The sequence below is a fragment of the Trichoplusia ni genome, chromosome 25 (genome assembly GCF_003590095.1).
Source record: "Trichoplusia ni isolate ovarian cell line Hi5 chromosome 25, tn1, whole genome shotgun sequence".
NCBI lineage: Eukaryota > Metazoa > Arthropoda > Insecta > Lepidoptera > Noctuidae > Trichoplusia > Trichoplusia ni.
In genome coordinates, this window is record NC_039502.1 from 4,428,619 (window position 1) to 4,452,779 (window position 24,161).

At 34.9% G+C, this 24,161-nt stretch overlaps 1 protein-coding gene across 8 annotated transcripts in view; it reads left to right on the top strand.

Annotated features, from left to right (window-relative positions):
- The window catches only part of LOC113505309 (protein TANC2), a 267,418-nt gene that overhangs the window by 224,422 nt on the left and 18,835 nt on the right, over window positions 1-24,161 (top strand). For 7 of the 8 annotated variants that reach the window (XM_026887933.1, XM_026887934.1, XM_026887935.1 and 4 more), the window contains one exon: window positions 23,348-23,758. In XM_026887933.1, the coding sequence (XP_026743734.1) occupies window positions 23,348-23,758 (411 nt within the window). Of the gene's footprint in view, window positions 1-11,257; window positions 11,282-23,347; window positions 23,759-24,161 lie in introns of those variants that run through there. The other variant, XM_026887941.1, reaches the window with a different exon arrangement.

Consider the following 24,161-nt stretch of genomic DNA (forward strand, 5'->3'; position numbering starts at 1 on the left):
TAAAAGCCAACAAGCTACTCTATCCTTTACCCTTTACAAGTGCAAGTGGTCCAGAGGTGTCGGTGTAAATAAGTCTTAGTTTCATCATCACTGATTGCATTGTCGCGAGCTGCAGTGAGACTCTGACATTTGAGTTCAGTTTTCATAGGCGATAAGCGTGTGAACTCACTTCTGAGGTACTATTTGTTCTCGATCGCACTTTAATAATAAGGATGACGTCATTTTTCTGGCCAATATCCGTCATTTTGATGTTGGATTCGTATTTCTTCTTTTGTCCCGTAAACATAAATTGATCCAATCGGGTGGAAATTATGGGTGACGTCACATTCATGTGCAAATTTTGTTTAGAGGTTAAGTCAAGTTGTTCATCTTTGTAAGTGGTTGTCGTTTAGATAAGGGCAAAACTGCCTATTCAATATTTTTGTAATTGTCGGATTTTCAAAACTGTTTTGTTGACCAGCGACACCTGAAATCATATGTAAAAACACACTATGTATTATTTAATTTATTAAACTAACCTACGGCCTTATTTATTTTGCCGTCTAAACGACCGCAAAATACTCGAATGCAAGACATAATCAAAAATATTCAACACCATTTACGAAACAAGATAAAGACAATCATATTTATAAATATTGTCTACCCTTTATCACCTGATATCAAACGAGTTACCTTCGAGTACCAATAGTTACCCAAGTCGTGCCTTCCTAATAGCATCCTAACACAGACAGACTCAGTTCATCTAATTGGTTCGCCTCCAGACGATTTCTCTCACCCCGTCCCAATTACGTATACGAATTGCTTTTAACAAGAACCAACATAATTGTTGCGCAATTATTACGCAATCGGATTGTTGGTTGGTTTTACGTAATAAGGATAATAATGTGTAAGCTCGTGTTATAAAATGATTATTGATGGTAATCAGAGGTTAAGACGTGGCTTGGTGGGTAATAGGCTATCGCAGGTCTATAAAACACGCTTTTGTATTACGAAAATCTGGTGAACCTGAGGGTTACGTACAAGTAGGACAAAGAAGAACAATTTTACAAACAAAATTAGTTACCCATCTGACGGTATCTGTTATTATAGCGCTTACAGCAATATCTGTGAAAAATTAAATTAGCAAATTATCGCAGTTTATGAGATACATCTTAGTGGCAGACCAGGATAGAACAAGTTTTTATTATAAATAAAATTACAGCAAATAAAAAGCTTCAAAAATTCCAAACCAATTAATCGTTTATATCAAAAAAATAAATATCAATCAAATCATAACCAAGATGGAAACCATAATTTTCTCTAAAATGTATTTTATTAAAAATTTATTGGCCTTCTATTTCTATAAGATAGCAATCAAATTGTTATTCCTTATAATACGTAATAAGACAATTGCCATTAAGTTTAAAGGTCTTCATGTTTATATTACATTGTTGTGCAATTCGAAAGTGTTTTCATAATATTCATTAGATAAACACTGAACAATATTATTTAAAGCCTTAAAATTTTCGAATGTTAGAAAACCACAATGCGAATAAACTTTGAATAAGATCTTTGAAAAACACGTACAATTCCAAAAAAAAACTGTTCAATATTGAGAAACTAGAAAAACATCGAATAATTAAAAGAGAAAAATATTTATTTATTACACGTCGCAACTTACGCAAACCATAAAATATAATAAACTTATTTTTAGAATCCCTCCTTGCTGGACACGCCCACCTTGATCTTTTTTTAAAATAATTTATTGAAAACAATATGATTCATATAAAAAGCTCAAATTTAATATCAGCGATTGGCGATAACCCTGTCAGGCCGCAGACGCCAGATTCATATCGACGTAATCTCTCGATCACTGACACAATGGTAGCGTGAGGAAATAGGGTTGGCAAAAATGACTTGGGCAATTTCAGAGTGTCAGAGATTTTCGGGATTATCTATTACATTATTTTGAAATAGTCTTCTTAGTTATTGATGTAAGTCGAAGAGAAAATAAATATTTGATATTTCAGTCCAAGGAATCAAGCAACCACATTTTTATTCATTTAATTTTAAACCATCATCGTCATCTTAGTGCGGAATACTTCGATTTCTGAACAAAGGCGTCCCTCAACTAGACAATACTATAAACGAAACCGGAATAATCGAAATGCTGACATTTCTTCTACAGTTCTCTTCTCACGATAACTGTTTTCCAATACAAAACTGATTCATAAGTAAAAAGCTCCTAAGCCTCCACTTTCTACACTCATATTTACGATAATACCAAAAGTGACAACCCTTACAGCAGTAAGCGGTCGATCTGTATCGCGGCTATCTGCAGATCACTGATGCCGCACCGATACCGTCAGGATTAGGGCTGGACATCATGTAAAAACAATTAGTGTGACCTAATAAGTAGTGGGTTATGTGTCAAATAGTATTTAGATGAAATTGATTCATTAGCTCGTAATACTGACTCGTAAATAATCAATCCAGTGTCTATAAAAGTTGTGGATTGTTATGACGTAATGATTTGTCTAAGGCTTTATATTGATTATAAGCCAAATGGTGGTTTTAAAACAGCAATTTTGATGTTTCCCATGAGCTTGTTATTAGAAACTTATGTAGACACGTACCTGGCTTCTTGCCTCAAGCGCCAATAACATGAGTCCTCATAATCTTACCTGCCACGAAAATACTGGAATATTCCCCAAACACGGGTACGGAGCGGGGAAAAAGTCAGCGCAATATTGCTCTTCTTCACAACAAATAACAAACGTTCGTGTCCAAGTATTTTGTTCTAATTCCATCTTTCGAAAGTTAATCCTCAAATACAAACGAAAATATTCGTTTACTGCAAAGGAGTGCCTCGTGGCGATAACAATATTAACATCGTATCTCTCGTTGATTCTTGGCTATAAAAACTACAAACGCTGAAATAAGCAAATAACAGACAATCCCATCTTTCGAAAGTCACGCATCTTAGTCTTCATATTAAGAATACCTAGCCTTTGTTTCCATCCCGATCATTCGAATGTTAACCCTCAACAACCAAGGACGCAAATCATCGCAATCACGCTCAATATTGTCAAACATAAAGTCCGTTTACCGCGACGGGGCGCCACATGACGGCGATACTATCTCTCGTTAGCTCTTGATTATTGACACTATAACCGCTGTAGGGTTGACAAGTGGACTTACAACTTTCGATACAAGTTTTTATGCTACTGTTTCCTGGATTTCTTAGTCATTAAGTTAAGTAATGATTTATTGTTTGTTTCGTGTGACTGTTATTGTATTATTTAAATATGCTTTTAAAAAACTTGTTCTTTGGTCACAAAATTGTCATCAGCTAATTGAAATTATTTGTTTCGGAATAAACTGCTGAAAGAAACTCCAGAAAGTTGTCCATATTGATACACAACATCCAATATGATCGCTATGTATTTATTTATTTATTTATTTATTAGGTATACCAACAACATAACATACATATTTAACAAATTAGAAATTAAGTAACATAGTGTCTCGTATGCATGCCTATTATAGGTACACACAGCATTTATATTATAGGTGTACTAAGGTTTTTCTTACATGAATTTATATTAAATTAAAATTTACTTATACAAATAAAAAATAAAAATATACTAAAACTAGGGGTAATAAAACAAGTTAGACAACTAGCTCTATAGTTAAACAAAACAAAATGAAATATAACTTTAACTTTAAAATCTTGAACACAAAAAATAAAATAAAATAAAACAAACAGTATTAAACTGGAAAATTGAAAAATTGAGCAAAATACTTTATGGTACGCATGTTACCCATCAACTGTTATTTTTTCAATGTAGTTTTTTAATGAATCAGCGTGTATATCGATATTACGCGATTTGACTCCAAGGGCGTTGTACGTTCTACATATTCGAAGAAGTGGTGCGTTAAGGCCCAGGTTTGTATAATATGTACACAGTAAAAGTGAAATCTCCTCATTTTAACTTATCATAGATTCATAAAACAAAAGCAAAACACACAAAAGTAGTGTCAACCCTAAAGTACAGTTGCAACAGCTACGGTTCGTGCGAATCGTACGAATTTGTCGTCACGATCGTCCGTTAGATTCGAATCTTCTGAGAACCGTTCTATGTTTTAGGTTTCCTTGAAGTTTTACTTGATAGCTTTATAGCGAAACATTTAGTTTTCGTGAATTAAATCTCCGTGAGAATTAACTTCGTGATTCTACGGTTTCAGTAGGTACGCTTTCTTTGGATTCTCTTATGCAATCTGTATTAATGGAGCCTCTCACTCTATGTTTATTTAAAATCGTTTAACAATATTGTCCGTGACCAACTGGCTACCAGGAACTTCGTTACGAAGGCGTTGAATCGAAGCATCTTCAACGCGAAGAGTAAAAGTTACATGATAGGGAGAAAAATGTGCACAAAATGACCCTTTATGTAATATCAGCTTACAGTATCAAACATACTTAATTATAGCTACTGGCTGTGAACAAATAAACAGTTTCGACATTGACGCAGTAAAACGATTACGATTAACGATAAATTAATATTGCCATCTTATCCTACCGATAAGTAAAATCCATGTAAAAAGGGGCAAATCTTCCTCAAAAACGCAATCTTTCCTTTCTTCTCATTTCACGATTATCTGTTCCCAGTCATCACTAAATTTCCACACATTAAAATCCATAATTCCGTCAAAACTTTAACAGTTCACTTTCAACTTAAAACGCTAAACCATATCAGTTACGCGTAACAGTCACGATCGGACCCATTCAGAATTACGTTCATAGTTTACCTATAGAGTTATTGTTACTATAGACCAAGAACGTAGATCCATTGTACTTTCACCTGCATTAGCTAGGAAAGGCTTAGGAACTTCTTGGAGCAGGTAATAGTGTTGTTGATGACGGATTTTGATAAACAAATGAAATATGACAATTCTAATAACAAAACACAAGGTGTTGACTGTCGAACATTCACTGTATATGATCGTATTTAACCATCGGCCTAGCCTTTTCCCGACTATGTTGGGTTCGGCTTCCAGTCTAGCCGTGTCTATCTGATCTCCTCAATCCAGTTAGGTACCTGAGCAACACGAAACCCCTTAGTTAGACTGCTTGTCAGACTTTCAAGCTTCTGATTTCCTGTAACGACTATCAAAAATGTATGAATAGCAGCCGAGACCCACAAATTAACGACTTTAAAAATAAATTCTAAGTTTCTAGAAGCAAGTCACTATATCAATATTATTTTACCACGCGTCATCAAGTCTTACACCGGAAACCGAACCTAAAACGTACACTTACACGTATACACTTTCTAACACTCAAACCAATATTTGACTATTCCCTAATTGAAACAAAAGAACAAAAACCGCTTTAAAATTAGAATACTTTATATGGTCACATGTTTTTAACAAAATGTAACATCTTCGAAAACACAATATTGTTAGGCATAGGAAATAGTTAGAAGACTGTTAATTTAATAAAAGCTGCACTTCAATTAAATTTGGTTTCCCACGATTTCATGTTGGTCGCATTTGGTGCTGTGTTCAAACGGGTAAGTGACTTGAACGAGTTGATAGGCAAGTACAAAGTTGCATTTGAAATTCGGTTTATATTTTATTGAATTAATTATATTATGTAAACGAATGAGGTTTTATTGTTAGTTTACTTTACCTTATTTCGAGACAGTAAAACTTCACTTCCTTATATGCATATAGACTAATAACAATATTAAATACAAAATTATGTATTTTGCTTTCATAAGGCTTTATGATCATTTACTAGCATACATTCTAGAATATAACACAATTAAGATTATATCTCAAAGGCTTGGTTCTTGTGTAAATTAATTTATGGAGACTTTACTGCATATGTCCTTGCGTGTTTGCTTAATATTTCCACATATTACTAGATATATAGAAAACAGTAAGGCAAGTTGTTTGGATAATATAATAAAACTCAAAATTAAATGCTAAGTTAAGACTAATTTGTCCGTCTATAATTGACTAATACTTAACATGATAAAAAAAATCAAAACAAATTAAAACGTAATTGATAATGTAATTTATAGTATTTATACTCCACAACTCAAACTAAGCAGAACTTACATATATTATAAGGTGCACTTATAAACATATTAAATTATATTTTTATACACATACATTTTGTAGATAAATTACACACAGACACAGAACAAATGATAGTGCTCATCACACGAACATCTGTCCTGGATGGGTATCGAACCCACGACCTCCGCAACAGTAGTCAGGGATACCACTAGACCAATACGTCAGACGTCTGTCACACTTTCATAAAAATCGTAAAGACTTTTCATAGCCTTCCTTTTAAAACCTTTGGCATTATTAAACCCATCATGTCTGTCGGTTTATAGATATTAATGTGTACATAAACGCCCAAGTCATGCCTCCTTTGGTTTACAATATTTACTTTATGATTTTATCCATACTCATAATACCTATAAACATTTGGTAGTAAAATCTTATTCATCTAGAAGTTACTTTTTATTGTTATTACTTAATCAAATCAAATTAAATTCAACAAAACTATAAATACATCGAAAAAAAATCGTATATTTCGAAAGTAACATACATATTCAGAAGCATCAAGTGGGTAGTCGTTCAAACGCAGCATCAAATAATCAACAAGGTACAGTCGCATCGAAATGCATTCAGTTGTATGAGCACGATTGCCCACGCGTTGTCAACTTTTTGTATTTTGACAGCAAAGTAACTTTAACGTCTACACTTCTGTAAATAAATACCTTTTGTACTGCATTGTACTCTAAACGATTGAAAACGTTTGTGTAAGAATTAAATTACTAGATCTTTACCATCAAAATATTTAAAGTGGGTTTTTTGTTTAAAAATACCATCCAGTGTGCTATGTACTATCCTATGTGTTAATCCTAGTTATAATCTATCCATGTACCAAGTTTCGTCTAAAACCGTTTAGTGGTTTTTGCGTAAAAGCGCTACAACCATCCATACATCTATACATCCTAACTTTCGCGTGTATAATATGTATTAGTAGGATTCTCTAAAGATTGTAAAAAATATCTAAAAGACAAACAGAGCAGCTCTCCCAAGCTAGTCTAGAAATCTAAAGTTTACAGACTTTGGATTTCTAGTAAGTCTAGTCTTGTAAGTGATAAACACTAACAGTTATCTCTACATCAACAGTTAGACTTTAATATGAATGTTATGACATTCACAGTTTTACTGTTAGTCACTTTATATCATAGTATAATTATTATAGTTTTGTATGCCTGTCCTCTGGGCTTAATAAGCGGCATATTTATACACAGATGCACCTTTAATATTTAGTAGCTAATAAGCAGACAGCCATAACTCGCATTTTCGAATCCGATACGAAGTTCTATAATTGCTGTTAATGATTTTTCCCCTGAAAAGCGCATCATTTTTCAACGATACTTGTTACACTTTAATTAAGTGAACGTTAATTTTTTTTTTGTTGTAATCGTACATGTCAATACTCAGACGTATCTTAGGTATCTTAACACGTAACACTTGTTATCCAAGTCAGTACAGAATCCCTTGCTTTATTTAGTTTAAAAATAAATACTCTACTACCATTGCAAATGCAATGAACAGTAAATAGATACAATTTGCATATAAACTTATTTAATTACAGTCGCAAAGTGTTAGCTATTTAAACGAATGTGACTTTCAGTAAGCTTAGGTCAGATTATGCCTTGCAATTATTCAATCAATGCCATCAAAGAATTCAAAATAAGTTACGAAGTAGAAATTAGATCTACAAAGATTACGTAACATAAATGTTGGAAAATTTCGACTGTTTAAGATAAAAAAAGGTTTTAATAATTAAGCAATTCAAAATGACACTTCAAAGTCACGTGTCGAAAAGGAATGTCATTTCAATAGGTACATCATTGCTATTTCTTTTGAAAATGTCCATTTGTGACACTAGCTCTGCACTCATCACCGAAAACCAGCTAAAATTTTGAACAAAAATGTGTTTATGCATTTAGTGTTATAGAAGCTTCGCAAAAGCCAGCAATTATACCGTACATTAACCTTTGCCTTTTCAAATCGGCTTGGTTAGAAATATACTAATTAAAATTTATGTTCGTCTTTGTCCACCCTGGATTCTTAGTTCCGAAACTTAATTCATGTACCGTTGCTGGTTGGTGCATTGAGGGCCATTGTACCAACGACCAGTTAAAGTTGATCTCGGTTTTCGTTTCTGGATATCGAGATTTAGTTGCACTAAAAGAAGTACTCTCTTCAAAAACAAAAATTATGATTAACTAGTGAGAGCTCCATTCCAGCTCCTTTTTATATTAAGAACAAGCTAAAGTTTCAAAATGCTAATTCAAAATTTCCTCTCAAGAAATTCCATAGTCATACAAAAACATTATTATTCAATAATTTTTATTTCTACTTTCCTCGTCTCTTCTCTTCCTTCTCGCCTCTCGCTAAACTCAGTTTATTAATGTAACTCGTGAAACTATCCTTAAGTTCAACCATCGCCGGCGTCGCAGCCATCGTTAAAGTTAATTAACTGCAAGCATAAACTGTATTAACCTCGAATATAGTTTCTTGCATCGATAACAGATTAACTGTATCTTGAATTGTAATCGTCAAGGTTCAGGATTAAGGGATTTTAACATTTATAACCTGAAGAATCATGAAAAAGGTTGTTATTAAGATAATAGTTATAATTTTCTTTTTTTAAATTATAATTTTTTTTTTTAAATTTAAAAAGTTATAAATTTATAATAACATAATAGATAATGTTAATAAGAAAATAAGAAGCCACAACTTCATTTTTTACATTTTTAATCAGAAATAGTCAAATTAAAATCATCGATCAAATACTAAGAGTATTTATTTTTTTGAATTTCAAACAGAGTCTCATTGGGTGACTGACTCGTACAAATGTTCTATTTTATAAGTAAGTTCAAATTATGCTCCAAAATCTCGAGTAATTAAGCAGACCACCACCTCTTAATAAAAAACGACAATGGCGTAGTAAATACACATATACTTACCACAAGTAAACCTTCTAAAAGTGAAACTTTAGCAGTTGTAAAAGCAAGATAGCATTCTAAACAGCGTAGAATGGCATCTCTCTTTCACACATACCAAGACTCTAACTTTAAAAGATCATGGTAGTACCTTACGAGTGATCCCCATATGCAATTGTTGTCGGCGCTGCGCCCGCGCCGATGCATAAATCTCAAACGCCCCATAGATGTGTAGATCAATCTGACGGCTAAGATCTATGGGCGTTCCAGATTACCATCAGTCAAAAGTATATCGTATCTGTGATTCTGTTTATCTGTGTTATTTGCGGTTGTGGAAAACTAGAGTGTTGACACGATTTAACGTTGTAAAAATATAATATTTGTGTGTTTAGCAAGTTTTTGTGGGTAAGAAGTTTTGCTTTTATATGCATCCTCATACAGTTAAGTTAACTATTACTTAAACAAAGTTGCCAGTTGGAACATATCTTCAACATCATGGTCGAAATAGTTTGCAAAAGATTTTAGCGAAAGAAAAAAAAAAGAAATTCTTATACAGATAGTTTCTAATAATCCTCCTCTTGTACAATAACCTCCACCAAATAATTTATTAACGAAATGATCACTGCCTTACTCCTACATAGCTACTCTTTTTAATTATTAAAATAAAGAACACGTCCCGCACTAAGGAATTTAATCCTTTTGTACTGTCCTTTTACAAACATTCATGGATCTCATAAACACTTGTCGAACCCTCGAAACGACATGCAGAGTGGGTTTGTATAACCTCAACTACTCCGCTATGATAGTCTATGACTACGGCAGTCACTGATGAACAAACATCATTAAATAAAACTGAGAAACTGTCCTAGATAGGTCGTCACCACTATGTTAACAGCTAATTAATCTAGACTTAACAACGTTACTTAAACACCTTACATCTTTATAAGGTGCAAATTACTGGTCAAACGACCTCAACCTTCACAAGCCTTAAAAATGTTTCCGTGATACAATAAAATAAGGATATGGCGTGATAATAAATATAAAGATCTTTCTCTTTGTTTGTCTTTTATTAACAGACTGTAAAGGATGTTGTGTTTTCCACTATATTTTTTACAAATATGTTTAATTTTAGAAACTATTAAGTCATAATATATGTAACATGTCCACACTCACAAAAAGCCTTTGCGGATCACACAAAATTTGACAAAATGTACATGTCCTACGCGGGATCAATCCCACGACACGTCACGCACGCTCAGTGCGTTTGGCTTGGTCCCCTGTCCGTGCAAACAACGCAATGTATAACTAACATTTAATTATAATGCAAAAAGTATTTAAAATATTGTAATTTTAGTATATAAATAAATAAATATTTTTTTGGTAATAGCATACACTGTAAATACAATTTTTAGGGTTCCGTACCTCAAAAGTAAAAAACGAAACCCTTATAGGATCACTTTGTTGTCCGTCTGTCCGTCCGTCTGTCCGTCCGTCCGTCTGTCCGTCCGTCCGTCTGTCCGTCCGTCCGTCCGTCTGTCAAGACCCTTTTTCTCGGGAACGCGTGGAGGTATGAAGCTGAAATTTATATCAATTACTCAGGTCTACTGTCCCTTGAAGCTGTGAAAAAATCAAACTTCTAAGCCAACGCAGTCAAAAGATACAGCCGTTTATGCCGCAAATTTTTAACACTTGCAAGGGAATCAAAACCTACAGGGTGCTTCCCGTGAACTCAGAATCTTGAAATTTGGTACGAAGCAACGTCTTATAGCATAGATAAAGGAAAAATTACGAAAACCATAAATTTTTTGTTACATTTCAAAATATATATTTATATGACTCGATTGTCGTAATGAACGAACTTTGTAAACCTTGCAGGTTTGTACGGAACCCTCGGTGCGCGAGTCCGACTCGCACTTGGCCGGGTTTTTTACTCCACATATCATCTGTTTATCACCTATCAGACTTTGCATAAATTCACACCAAATCTGAATGTGTTTGTGCAACAAACTAACACTTCCCATTAAGTAGGATAAAATTAAATGGTTGAAGATAACATTGAATGATATTAGAAAGTGATCGTGTGGGTGTATAGACTTTAACAATAAAAGTGATATTTTAGTGTCTATAAAATAAATCTATTAAAATTTTACACTTAGAACTTACATTGTTGCAAAATACAATTTAAATAAATAAATTGATTTGTTTTTCTCTTGTTTAGGTACCAGTACTGTAGGAGATTCTCAACTGCGTTCGTGAGTCAAAGATGATTATTAAACTAATTATAATAAACCCAATAACCAGGGAATTGGTCTAATACTCAGCTTTACTCACAATTTAATACTTTGTCGTGTATTATTGAAATATAAGTGTATAAACTACGCGAATGTTAGTCATTGAAATGAAACTACTTTTACGGATTTTATCGCGGTTTTTTTTTTTTATTTTAGTGCCAGTGACCATGATACCTGCAAAGGTGTCGAAACGTCGGGAACTAAAATCAAAAATTAAACCGCGATAAAATCCGTGAAAGTAGTTTCATTTCAATGTATAAAAGTCCTTAAAATTAACAAAAAAGGAAAAAACAATATACAAAATAAAGTTTTGTAAAAATATGCTGGTTCACATTCTTTTTTCAATTCAATTCATTTGTTTTTCAACTTTCACTGCTAAAACAAACTCGAAACCACAATTACAGCAGTACCTACCTGAGAGCATCCACAAAACCACATAGAACGGGCTGCAGGTGCGATCCCCGCGTACGATAACAATTAGTGTGGTGTGTCCTAGGGTGTCTTTGTGCGTGCAGCTCGAATATTATGTGGAGAAAAGGATTAAATTCCCCAAGTTTTTTTTAAACATTGATGAAACGCATTCCCACCATAATATTACCATCACACAGACATAAATAAACTAACTTCAACATCGTTCCATAGTGACTAACTCACGGCCATCTAGTTGTTAATTAAACCAATTAATCCAACGTAGTTCATTAAACACGACCTATCAAGCTATGGGGTTATGGGGAAAGTACTAGAAATGAAGGCAATTAGTGATTAGCTCACGTAGAAGATGGTCACCAATTAGAACATGTAGTTGCAGAAAGATATTGTTTGTATGTGACTGTTAATGGGAAAATGAACATCGGTGAAACGCGAGTCAAACCTGCCACTTGCCACTTTATGAGATACAGCTTAATGTCAGACGGACAGGCAGAAAAAAAAAAGCATGTTTTACAGAACCGACTTTATTTTTCTTAGCCTATGTGTATCAAACACGCACTTTACCGGTTGTTTTTTCCTTTTGAGGCATCCCTTCCAAAAAAATCAAAGTCATTTCAATTATTTGTAAATACAGCCTTTAATAAAGTAAACCGTTTAGGAAGTGACCGGTACTGTGTGTTTATATTCGTTAAATTCCCATACTAAGCTCAGCGAATCGCTGGCCATGGTTTAACGAATCATTTGAGTCGGCAAATACAGACGGACGGCACCTTTGCTTTTTGACAGAACATGGGAAAATTGAAAAAAGGTGACGTTAGCAGTTAACCGGGATTAAGGTGAACTAGGTAATGAGTTTGTGTTGAATGGGAAACGAGGTCAAATTATCTTGCCATGCACTGATCTATACATATAATAAAATTGTAGAAAAGTGAAAACTGTACATTGAATATTTTTTTTAAAGAATAATTGCAGGGTGGTCTACGAACGATTCCGATGCCGAAAATATGATTTTTAGAATTTTTGTCTGTTTGTCTGTTTGTCTGTTTGTCTGTATGTATGTCCGGAAAGATCTCGGAAAGTACTGGATAGATTGGATTCATATTTTCAGAGAATATCAACAAGAGGTCCGGTCAACATACTTTTTACTTACTATCTCGCTTTTCGTTACAGGGGGTGAGCAGGAGCCTTTTATATCTATACACAAATATCAAATTATCTCATAAACTACTGAATATATTTCGTTCAAATTTTGCATGAACCTTATCGTATACATGATACAACAAATATACAAAAACCATAACGCTACTATGCAGGGGGCATGAGCAGTAAAGTTTTAAATTTTTGGACTCACCCGTAACATCGTGTAATACAATTATGAGGTGTATTTTCACCCCATTGTGTAGTAGGCGGCACGGTCATCAATTTACAAAAAAAACATCACGCTATTTATCTTAAGACTTTTGGCAGAGCAATAATAGGATTTTTCGAAACTAAATCATTTTCACAAAATTAGTCATTTTATTCTCTTTCAAATCTAATATAGGCCTACCGCGACTATTTCACAAGTAAAATAAAAGAAACATAAACATATAATACGTTTTTTATGCAATTGTTACCGTAATCAGTACATTCTTGAAAGAAAGGAACTTAAATTCTTTTTATTTTTATTGATGTACTAAAATGACTCAAGTTCAAACGTGGAATGCCGTAATATGATTTTGTATTTATTTACGATAGGAATATATACCTGTTTTTAGCTCGGTAATGTTGGCGATGCTACTTTAAGATCAAAACATTCGTAGTGACACTCAACCCAAAGTAGCACGTAGTTCACATTGATCTCATCTATAAATATGCATAACAAAAAATACTGAACGATACAGTTAATTATTACCTTGGTTCATCTGTAACAACTAGCAACAATTTTTTTATCTTAAATTTGCAACACTACATAGGCCAAAAGTATTTCAGATAAAAAGCCCAGAAAACTTGCATAAAAACTGCATTTAAATAGGTATGCAATGTGAACGATCTATAAGACCAAAGCTATCAATGAATATACACTATGTATCTATTGATAGAATAATGTCTACTGATACCTGGGACTTTTCAATATTTTAACGATTTGATCGGTCTACATCCGCCATTATAGAGACCGCGCACGTGGTCCTTCCAAAAATTCCTTTAACAATTTATTGTATTCTCTACTTATTTAAAATTTTCTTCTTTTTTAGCCTGGTAAAAACAGGGGAAGGAACGAGACTGAATAAGTCTCTAAGATCCCTAAGCCGACGTGGATTAGGAACATAATGTGCGTGTAGCTATCAGCACTTACATTCGTCATACAATGTCTGGAAAATTCATTTTGGCTATCGGTATCGACAGCGTAACCTCATAACCAACCTCATGTAGTCTTTATTTAAGTTCCATTTATATTATGCAGTAGGGATGACGGTAGGTATTTTACTTCAATGATCGTCAGGTATGTTAACGAATAAAATACGTAATTTTTCTTTGTAAACTGGTACAGTAAATATGTAGAACTCATGCATATGAAGTCACTTTTATGTTCATATTTTGCTTTGTCGTAACAAATTACACATATCCTATACTTTAGATTTTTGTCATTGTCAATTTTAAAAAAAGGGGAGACTAATATTTTTTTAATATCACACTATTTATTTATCAGCAATTTAAAGGCAAATCATGATCAAAACACCAGGGGGCCAAGATAACACGTTTACCAACTTTTTTATTTTGGAAATATTCCAAATGTTTGTGAGGAAGATCAGTTTTAATATTAAGAGGACAATCAAACATAACGTGTTTCAGGAAACCGTTTATCTGGGTGCAATTATGCAAAATCTTATATCTTATAACACTATGTAATTGAAATGAAACTACTTTTACGGATTTTATCGCGGTATATTATATTTATGCAGGTATCATAGTCACGGGCAGACTGCCCGTGCAATACCTGCAAAGGTGTCGAAACGTCAGGAACTAAAATCAAAAATTACACCGCGATAAAATCCGTAAAAGTAGTTTCATTTCAATGTCTAATATTCGCGTAAACCTAAGAAACCACTATAACACTATGTAAAATCCACAGTTACCGAGCCCGACCCTCACTTCACCAGCTCCGTCCACAAAAATAATTTGACATCTTCTTTGTATCGTCAGAAAACATCGTGTGTGAAAATAACAACTGTCTGGCTATCACTGTTCCTGAAAAACAGCCAGGTGACAGACAGACAAACGGACACTGGGACCTCAGTAATATGGTTCTGGTTTACCTCTTTGGTTACAGTACAATAATAATTTTATGATACCTCATAATCACTGTCATAATCCATCTAGCAATTTCAGGTGTAGGACGGCCCAAGAACAGACGTGCTCGAAAAACATAACCCACCCAATTAATAAATGGAAAATTTCGAAAGTTAAACATTTTTAGCAGAAGTGCTAAGACTGACTTATACCTTCTGTTATTTTTTCCTACTTGCAATATATAAAAAATGTGTTTCATTTTCAATATTGCATTACATTTTTGCTATGATCGTTATTATTAAACTTCATAGTTTTTCACATCTTCAGAATCACGCAGACAAAGTCGCGGGCAACAGCTAGTATAAAAATATAATACGAAAAACGTAGATTAGCGGGCTAGGTTTAGTCAGTAAGTTTTTGAGAAGGTTTGTGTATTTAAGAATACCCAAGCTTGAACAAAAGAAAGTGAGTTTGACAGGGTTATCCCAAAAATAGTGTCTAGAGAGACTCACTATTTTTTTTTATAACAATTATAAACATTTAATGCTTTCCGCATTTTTTTCGCTTTTTCTTAAGCTTTTAAGAAATCAGTGAGCTTAGCAAATAATGCGTTCAGTGAAAGCTTCATCACCAACAAGGGCAGGCCAGCCGCCGGGCCTGGTTTGGTCTTTGGTGATTTGGTCTATTTAAAACAGGGACCGGCCGGATACTCATTGAAAGGGTTTTTGAAGGGGTTTTTTTAAGCGCTTCAAGAAAAAACCCTATGACATATGTTACACCTTCGAACGGATTACTGGAACCCTGTTCCGAACAGGTTACCCTTTACTACCCTGTAACACTGTAACAGGGTAACCCACTCCAACCTAAGACAATGCAATATGCACTCATAGACATTAGTTTGAAAATAGTCTAACCACGAGCGCACGTGACATCTTACCGCCCAGCGGCGCCATTGTTGCATTTACCGAGCGACTTGTAAACATGGAATAAAAATCATTGTGGATATGATCTTACAGTTTAATTTTGCTTGTCGCACTTTTCAAACGCTGTGATGTATATTTTTCGTGTCTATACTTGTAGACCAGGGTCGATAATTTTTAAAACCAAATTAAAAAATAGTAGGATAAAACCCATTTGAAAAGGAGGGGAATATTATAAAAATGAAAGGAAAAATAATTTACGGGTGATCTGAGGTCGGGAAGGGGGTGGGAGTGACGTTTGAAGAGTAAAAAACGGTTTTTATCAATTTCCGGCAAAACTAAAATTCGTATCGAAAAAAGTCAAATGGCAAAGTTCTAAAAGAAAAAGATCTAAAACTTTTGTGTTTACATTTTTTTCACATAACCTCAAAATTTATGTGAAAAATCTAAAAAACCAAGATTGTGGTTTTTTGTTTTTATCTTTTACAAAAATTTATTTTTGTAACGAAATTTGGTGAAAACTTACTTTTTTGTGTCCCAAATACGCTGTAATTTATTTGATTAAAAAATATTTATTTTTTCACCTTATTTTGAATTAATATAAAAAAACACTCTAATTTTCAATCGAAAATTCACCCGTCAAATCTTCTCAGAAAATGCAAAAAATGAAAAAAAACTTGTATTCGTTTTTTTTTTAAATTATTATAAATAATTTCATCTAAAAAATTTGATCTCATTTTGTGTTCAATAGACCAATAATCGAGGAAGGTTTTAGGCTAGGTATATCAAATTACGCTGCAACTTATAGGAGCGAAGATTTAATGGAAAATGTGGCAAATACGGGGAAAAATATTAATCTTCGAGGGCTTTCGTTCAAAAATTCCTAACTTATATCTTCTAACCACGCGGACGAAGTCGCGGGCAACAGCTAGTTACCTATATGACGTTTCGCGCGTAGGTAGTTTGTCCGAGAGGCGCGACGCGTCGGCGATAGAAGAAAATCAGCTGTAGTCTTAGTAAAGCAATGAGGGGCCGCTAGGGTGCAAGTATGCAGCTCAGGTTTAGTGGGTAATTCAGGGTAACACGAATAAAAGCCTTTCGTGAAGGTAACCACTTCAAAGGGTTAAGTTATTGAAGGGGTTAACCCCTTCACGTGGTTACCATAATGAAGGTGTTAACCATTTCGCTGGGTTTCGAGGCTGTAACTCGAACAAAAGGTAACACTGCGATATGAGTTACCCCGTGTACGGGTTACCCTGTCAAACGGCTTAACTCTAAAGTGGGGTTGTCCGGTCCCTGATTTAAAAGCTTTCTCCTAACTCTGCATAACCTTTTAGCAACCTGTCTTGCTAACCGGATTTTTCTGATTACTTTATTCAATGAACGAATCAGATTAAAAATATATAAAACTGACATAAAACTTATGAAGGATAAAGACTCTTAAAGCACTAAGCCATTTTAAATGTCGCCAATAAGCTCAATTTAATATCCCAAATAAAGTTTTAGAGTGGGATATATGATGAAAAGGCCAAGTTCATGGAATTAGAGGATATATATCTATCAAAACATTAAGGCATCGGCGTTATAAAAGAGAAAACTTATGTTAAAACAGATTGCTACCATTTCACCGGTAGAGAGAGCTAGCACCTGCCATTTCCTGACGAAAACCATAAATTGAATAATAATAATATTATTAATTATATTCAAATTTATGTTATATGTTTGTGTTAATTAAACTTTTGATAGATGGATGGGAAATGCGTTATTTAAATTAGCCTTTAAATGTCTATTCAAATTTATAGCGGCAAATATAATTAATTAATGAGACTACTCGGTTCCACTTGCTTGCTTGGTTAAATAAATGTGAAATTTAATGCCACGTTAAAGTTTAGGTAAAGCTAGGAAAAGACGACTAGACTTTAAAAATTATACCCACTTCTCACTTTGTTTGTCGTGTGAATCTTTATAAATAATAGACAGATACTATCTTTTGCACAAATAGAACACATAGAAAACAAAGAAAAGATGGCCAGAATCTAATCAGAATTAAAACGTCAATTTTATATCAGATTTTAAAGCGACATCTTTGTCACATTAACTATCGTGCACCAAGCATAAACGTAATAGCACAACCTATTTCGCCACCACAATAAACATCAACAACATTAAGTATTCCTTTCAAGTCGTTAAACTCCTAAGTAAACATTAAAACTTCTAATACGATACATAAATCCACGAAAATACTAATAATCGTAATTTTCCTGATGATCGGTAATACAATCTCCTTGTGAAATAGTTCTCCGATGAACAATTATAATTACTTCATTAAAGTCAGACCTAAAGTTTACCAGATGCAGACAGGTCGAGATATAAATAAGGTTGGAATGATTCTAGCTTTAAATCCAGCTGTGACTATCATACAGAAGGTCAAGCGTGTAACTGAAGGCACTCAGTGAAAGCAGGTGATGACTATTAGCAAGAGTACGGATTATGTCAAATTATAGATGGAGTTGATGATAGAGGAATCGATAACCATTTGGCTATATTTTTCTGAACTTTCAGTTTAAAAAATTAAGGCATATTAATTATCCCGGAACAAATTGAGCACCTCAAATATCATTGCCAAAGTACAATCGGATTATAATTAGGAACAGGTACAAAATTTGAACGATATCCTCATAGCACTACGAAACTCGAAGCGGCTATAAATCAAGGTACCTTCAAGTCTATACTTCCCATGAAGTTTTTACAATATCGGATCATAGCAACTAAAACCACAAAATTACATAAAACACACTAAGAATATAAATACACCGGACGCAGATGATAACTGCGTATAAAAATATAATAAAGCTGTTTATCAAAGACGATTATCATTCAACTTCTTAGAATATTGCCTTTTCCTAATAAAACAATAATACTGTGTGTTAATACTTAGATAGCCCAATTTATTTTTATACATGTTCCTTAGAAATAGGATTCCGTAAGTAGATGGTATTATGCCGGATGCCGGATGGTAATCTACCGGAAATCAAGACATTTTTTGTTTGCCCTCTCTGTCCCAGTGCAGGGCAAACAAATAAATAAATATTTAAAATAATTTGACTCTGTTAAGTAAAATACTAACGTTTAATATGGTATAAATTATGGACGTTGGATTAAGAATACCAGAGAAAAAACCACAAAAAAAAGGCTTTAAGTCTTTACATAAAGTGGAAAATATTCGGGGCAATTGAAGAAAGAGTAAATTCGGCGATTCTCTAAGACTTTAGGTTAGGAATGGTCACTTACTTTTTGCTGAAGGCCATATTCCTATACGTAACCTTTTATGCCCTACAAAACTTGAATGAATAAAATGTTTAATGATTGTTATAGTTCTCAAAACCCGATACGGAACACTGAACCCATACATCACTATCTTATCGTAAAAGATTCTAAGAAAAAACGAATGACATCGCATCGCACCCAATGGTCTTACTAACCTAAAATATGAAGGAAACCGCCGCCAACAAGTCCCATACAACATCATAATAATGCCGTCTGGCTCACATAGACGAGTCTAATAAAAAATCGTTAACGACTAAGAAATTGATGAGTTCTCTTAGAGAAAATTACTTTAATATTCCCACTGAGGCGTGACCCAAAACCCGTTCGGATACAAGAAACCATATTGATATTCAATCCAGAAAACTTCAGCCAAGAAACTATAGCCCTAATAGGTATAGGGATAAAGAACACATTTGAACGCAAGGTTAAAGAACATGATGGTAAATTTATAATTGTGGCAGCAGTTGCAAATGATTTTTTACCTCCAGCCGATTTGCGTGAGTCAGCGTCCGTTTTGCCAGACACACCTCGTACTATGGCACTCATAAAAACTGCTAGCTATCGTAACCTATTCGATGTTGTAGTCGAAGTCCATGGTGTTGATGAGGGGAATATGGAATGTGATGAAATCGTGGTACAGGGACCAAAAACAATTGACTTGTGGAACAATTGACATAGCCGACAAGTTGCACACTACCGGCGGCCCCACGGGGCTTTGTTTGATCATGGACTAAAATAGACATTGGTTATGCCTAAATTATATCTAGAGTTAAATGAAAAACATGTGTTGATGTACAATTAACTCTGTTTGGCAGTTGACGGTTCGGAATTTGAAAGCGAATGTTTTGTAAATTGTAACTGAAATAGTTTGGTTTGGAGTTGTCCTTTGTTTTTGTAACTATCTGGTGATTGACTTTTCGCGTGTTCTGTGCGTGATAAATGTATAACAATTGAATTGTTGTACTTGACTCACTAGAAAAAAATAAAAGGGCTGAATTCCAGTCTCATTGGCTGGAAACATTTGCAGGGACTAACTGCTCATTCGACCTCTCAAGCACAGTTTGCTGAATAAAACTGATTCTTTAAACATATTGCAAATGTTCTTTCCAGAAAGGAGTGGAGCGTAATTAAAACTGTCATATTATCAGAATTAATTACGAATTGTAATCAACAAACCTCATACTTAACAAGATAGGGTATCCGATTACTGTAAAACATGTTCGCAGTTGACCAATCATTGAAGCGTCATTAGCATTCTCAAGCTACTCATAATTACGTTTTATGTATTTACAAATCATGAGATGAATTCCAAAATGGTTGAGGAACGAAGGGCAGCTAGGTATTAAGCTTGCTAATGTTCGAATTAAAAGGATATAAATAGATATAGGAGGCCTCTGCTTCAGAGTTTAATATCTTTTGACCGATCTACGTTCTACTAGCGTTTGCAAAACCCAAATTAAAACATGTTTACTGAGATACATATAATTTTAATTTATCAAGGAAACGGTCTTTGACTAAACACTTGACCGTCTTAAAATTATTGTCGAAGAGAGATTCCGAAAACGTGGCCTTAGGCCTATAAAACAATAATTAAGTCGTAAACCACAAAAGGTCTTTAAACTGACCATAAGAAACTTACAAAATTTCAGTCATTTATAAGAATCCATGACACTCAAATGACACATCATTGAAGTAATATGATACGAATATAAATTCCATCTTTCGCAGTCTATTCGAATTAAAAAACCTTTTAATATGGAGAAAATTACAGCCATCAAGGCACATTAATAAAGACGGCGAATAAAAAGATGCATCGCCCGGAAGATTTACTGAACTACTCTGAGGGCCAAGACTCCAAAACTTGGGTATGCTTATAGAAGTCAGACTGATTGATGTAGTAATTAATTTCGTGGTACTAAAAGGTTGTTGAGGCGAATAGGTGTAAATGCTAAATAACTTTATTATTATAATATATTAGGTATAGGTAGACTTAATCTATATTCTATATACTAATATATAAAGCTGAAGAGTTTGTTTGTTTGAACGCGCTAATCTCAGGAACTACTGGTTCGATTTGAAAAATTCTTTTTGTGTTGAATAGACCATTTATCAAGGAAGGCTATAGGTTATATAACATCCCGCTGCGACTAAAAGGAGCGAAGATAGAATGGAAAATGTCGAAAAGACGGGGAAAATCTATCCACGTGGACGAAGTCGCGGGCAACAGCTAGTTATTTATAAAAAAAAAAACATTATAAACTAAACTAGTCAAAAAAAGAAAGTTTGCGAATAGCTTCTTTATTTGACTTTTCCATTTTCTGAAAACATTTAGTTAAGTTTTTATGAGTCACACTACAGCTGTGAACCACCCTTTCTAGCCTAACTTTAAAACTAAAATACTCTTAATTTAAACGAACATTTGATTAAAATAAACAACCAGTGTTCATTATGTGACATTTTAACATAAATTCATTCGGTCAGTGTTCCGTTGAAAGCTGTGATTGATGGGATTTTTCGGGATTAGTAGTTTTGGAGACAACATTAATTAAAGATATTGATAAATCTGGATGTCAACGTAATGAACTAATCTCCACCATAGAACTGCTATGTTATCTAAATTGTAATTAATTTATTGTCTTAACTGTCTGTTTTAAAGTATAGGAGCTAATTAAAGTCGCGTTTGAGAATCGAATGTTAGATGATGATGTAAGGGTAAGACAGGCATTTGTTTTGTGTGACTTCACTTTAGGAAAGTATGTGATTAGAATTAGTTACATATGTACCAAAATACAGCTTTAAATGAACCTTAAATGTACCCTCTGCAAAAACCCTAATGGAATTCTTGCTCTCTGCTACATTGTTTTAAAAATACCCTACATTTTATCTGTAATACCGAGAGCATTCACAATTTACAACCAATATTAAAGTTTAATCTTAAAGCTCATGTTCTCAGTAAAAAAGGGTCCAAGAGACCATTATGATTGCAGGTGAGTGCTAGCACACCAATTATGTAGTCTATCTTATCTTACGAGACACGACTCACACTTTTTTAAAAGTAAAGTACGGTTTTTCATCTAGAAAAAGTACCCATTATGCCATTATGTCACGTATTTTTTGGGCAAGCTCATAAATTATTATTAACTGGCTTCATTAACCTGCATAACGTCATAAACACGTTATTCGCTGTCACAACAGGCCGGGAGTATTTTTGGAAAAGGTCAAAAAAGGAAAGTTCGTATACCAGACAGTATAACTCACTTGACGAAAATTGTTTACACGGACGCGACTATAAAATGAGCATTCCAATTAATTGACGTCCGTATTTTAATCCTGTTAATTTGAAGGGGAGAAAAAAGCTAATTTTACTCACAATGCCCCGACAGTAATGTAAAGAAAAATAAAAACTTGTAAAAGACCTCGCGGTATGCGCATGCGTCGGTCAATCTTCTCGTAATGTCATTTGTCGATGGAATCAGGACGCGGAGCGAGGTTTTATCGTACGAGAGAAAGGGACGAAATATATAGCCGTCGCGCCACCCCAAGTCGTGAGGCAACATTTGTATTTAATTACTTCGTTTACAGACACTTGATTTACGAATCGCTTAATTTGAAAGTGTTGATTTAAGTTTTGATGAGAGAGCCTGCTTTCCAGAAGTTATAACGACACCCACCAATAAATCAGTTTGTTTTAAACTCAACCGCGCGTGTAACGTGAGAAATGTGAGGACATAAACGTATTTATGATGCAGTTACAACAATTTCAACAAATGAAAGCGTGTACAGCAAGGATACATTAGTTAAACATTTAACATCGTAAAAACTCAGTCATTACCGACGCACCATAATTCTATTTAAATTCCTACGCAACATCCTCATTCAATATAATTGGTTATAACAGTCCGGTGCACTGTCCACAACACAAATTATACTATTATCCTTAGCTAGAATAACTTCAAGGGTCGTTAATGTGTAAATCGATTGCCATGCATGGTACGACATCGCGCTGTCGCATACTAAACGATAAACGACTCAACAAGCGTTATAATCAAAACAATATTAAAATTCCTCATTACTATTGCAGACTTGGCGGCGATACGGCAGCTGCTGGAGAGCGAGACGGGCGGCACGACATGCCCCAGCTGTAACATGCCCTTTGACAAGGGCAAGAAGAGGAAACTGATCGACACTTGCGGGCATGAGCGGTGCTACTCGTGCATGTTCCGGAACGAGGCGTGTCCGTCGTGCGCGAGGAACAGCCAAGCCCAGCGGCGGCCCGTGATGGAGAGGTACACGCCGTCGCCGCAGCGGCAGGAGCCCGAGTGGCAGTCCCCGCTGCGCCTGCCCAAGCCGCCCAAGCAGCCCTCCAGTCTGGCGCAGTCCTGCCCCACGCCGCCGCACACCAGGAGAAGATTCTTCCTCAGCCCGAAATCGCTGCGCAGCCCTTTCGGGCAGCGCGCGCGCCACTCTCACGACAACCACGTGCCCCTCTCCGGTAAGTCACGCACGCACTTGTATTAGCATACCCGTGGGCCCGCGCGTGGTAGCCGCGGATTTGCATCGTTGCGCAAGCGGCTGCGCACGCAAGCTACACTTCATTGATGCCTTCTTGGGTGAAGTTGAAGTTTCATTCACAAGCAGGCCGCGTAGCACCTCTCACTCGATGGCTTGTTTTATGAGCTTTACGAAAACCGCGAGGATCCGCCGCGCCGTAAATAACACTGAGTGACAGTTGCGACACGCGCGCCCACGCGGCGCCGCCGGATGTACGTAGGGGTTCCTTTAAGGACCGGTTGTCTGTCTACTGTATTTATTAGTTAAAGTATAACTCCGTACTTTTGCAACGCTGCCCGCGCAGACAGCGGGCCGGCTGTGAACATTATCTTTGTATCTGTTAC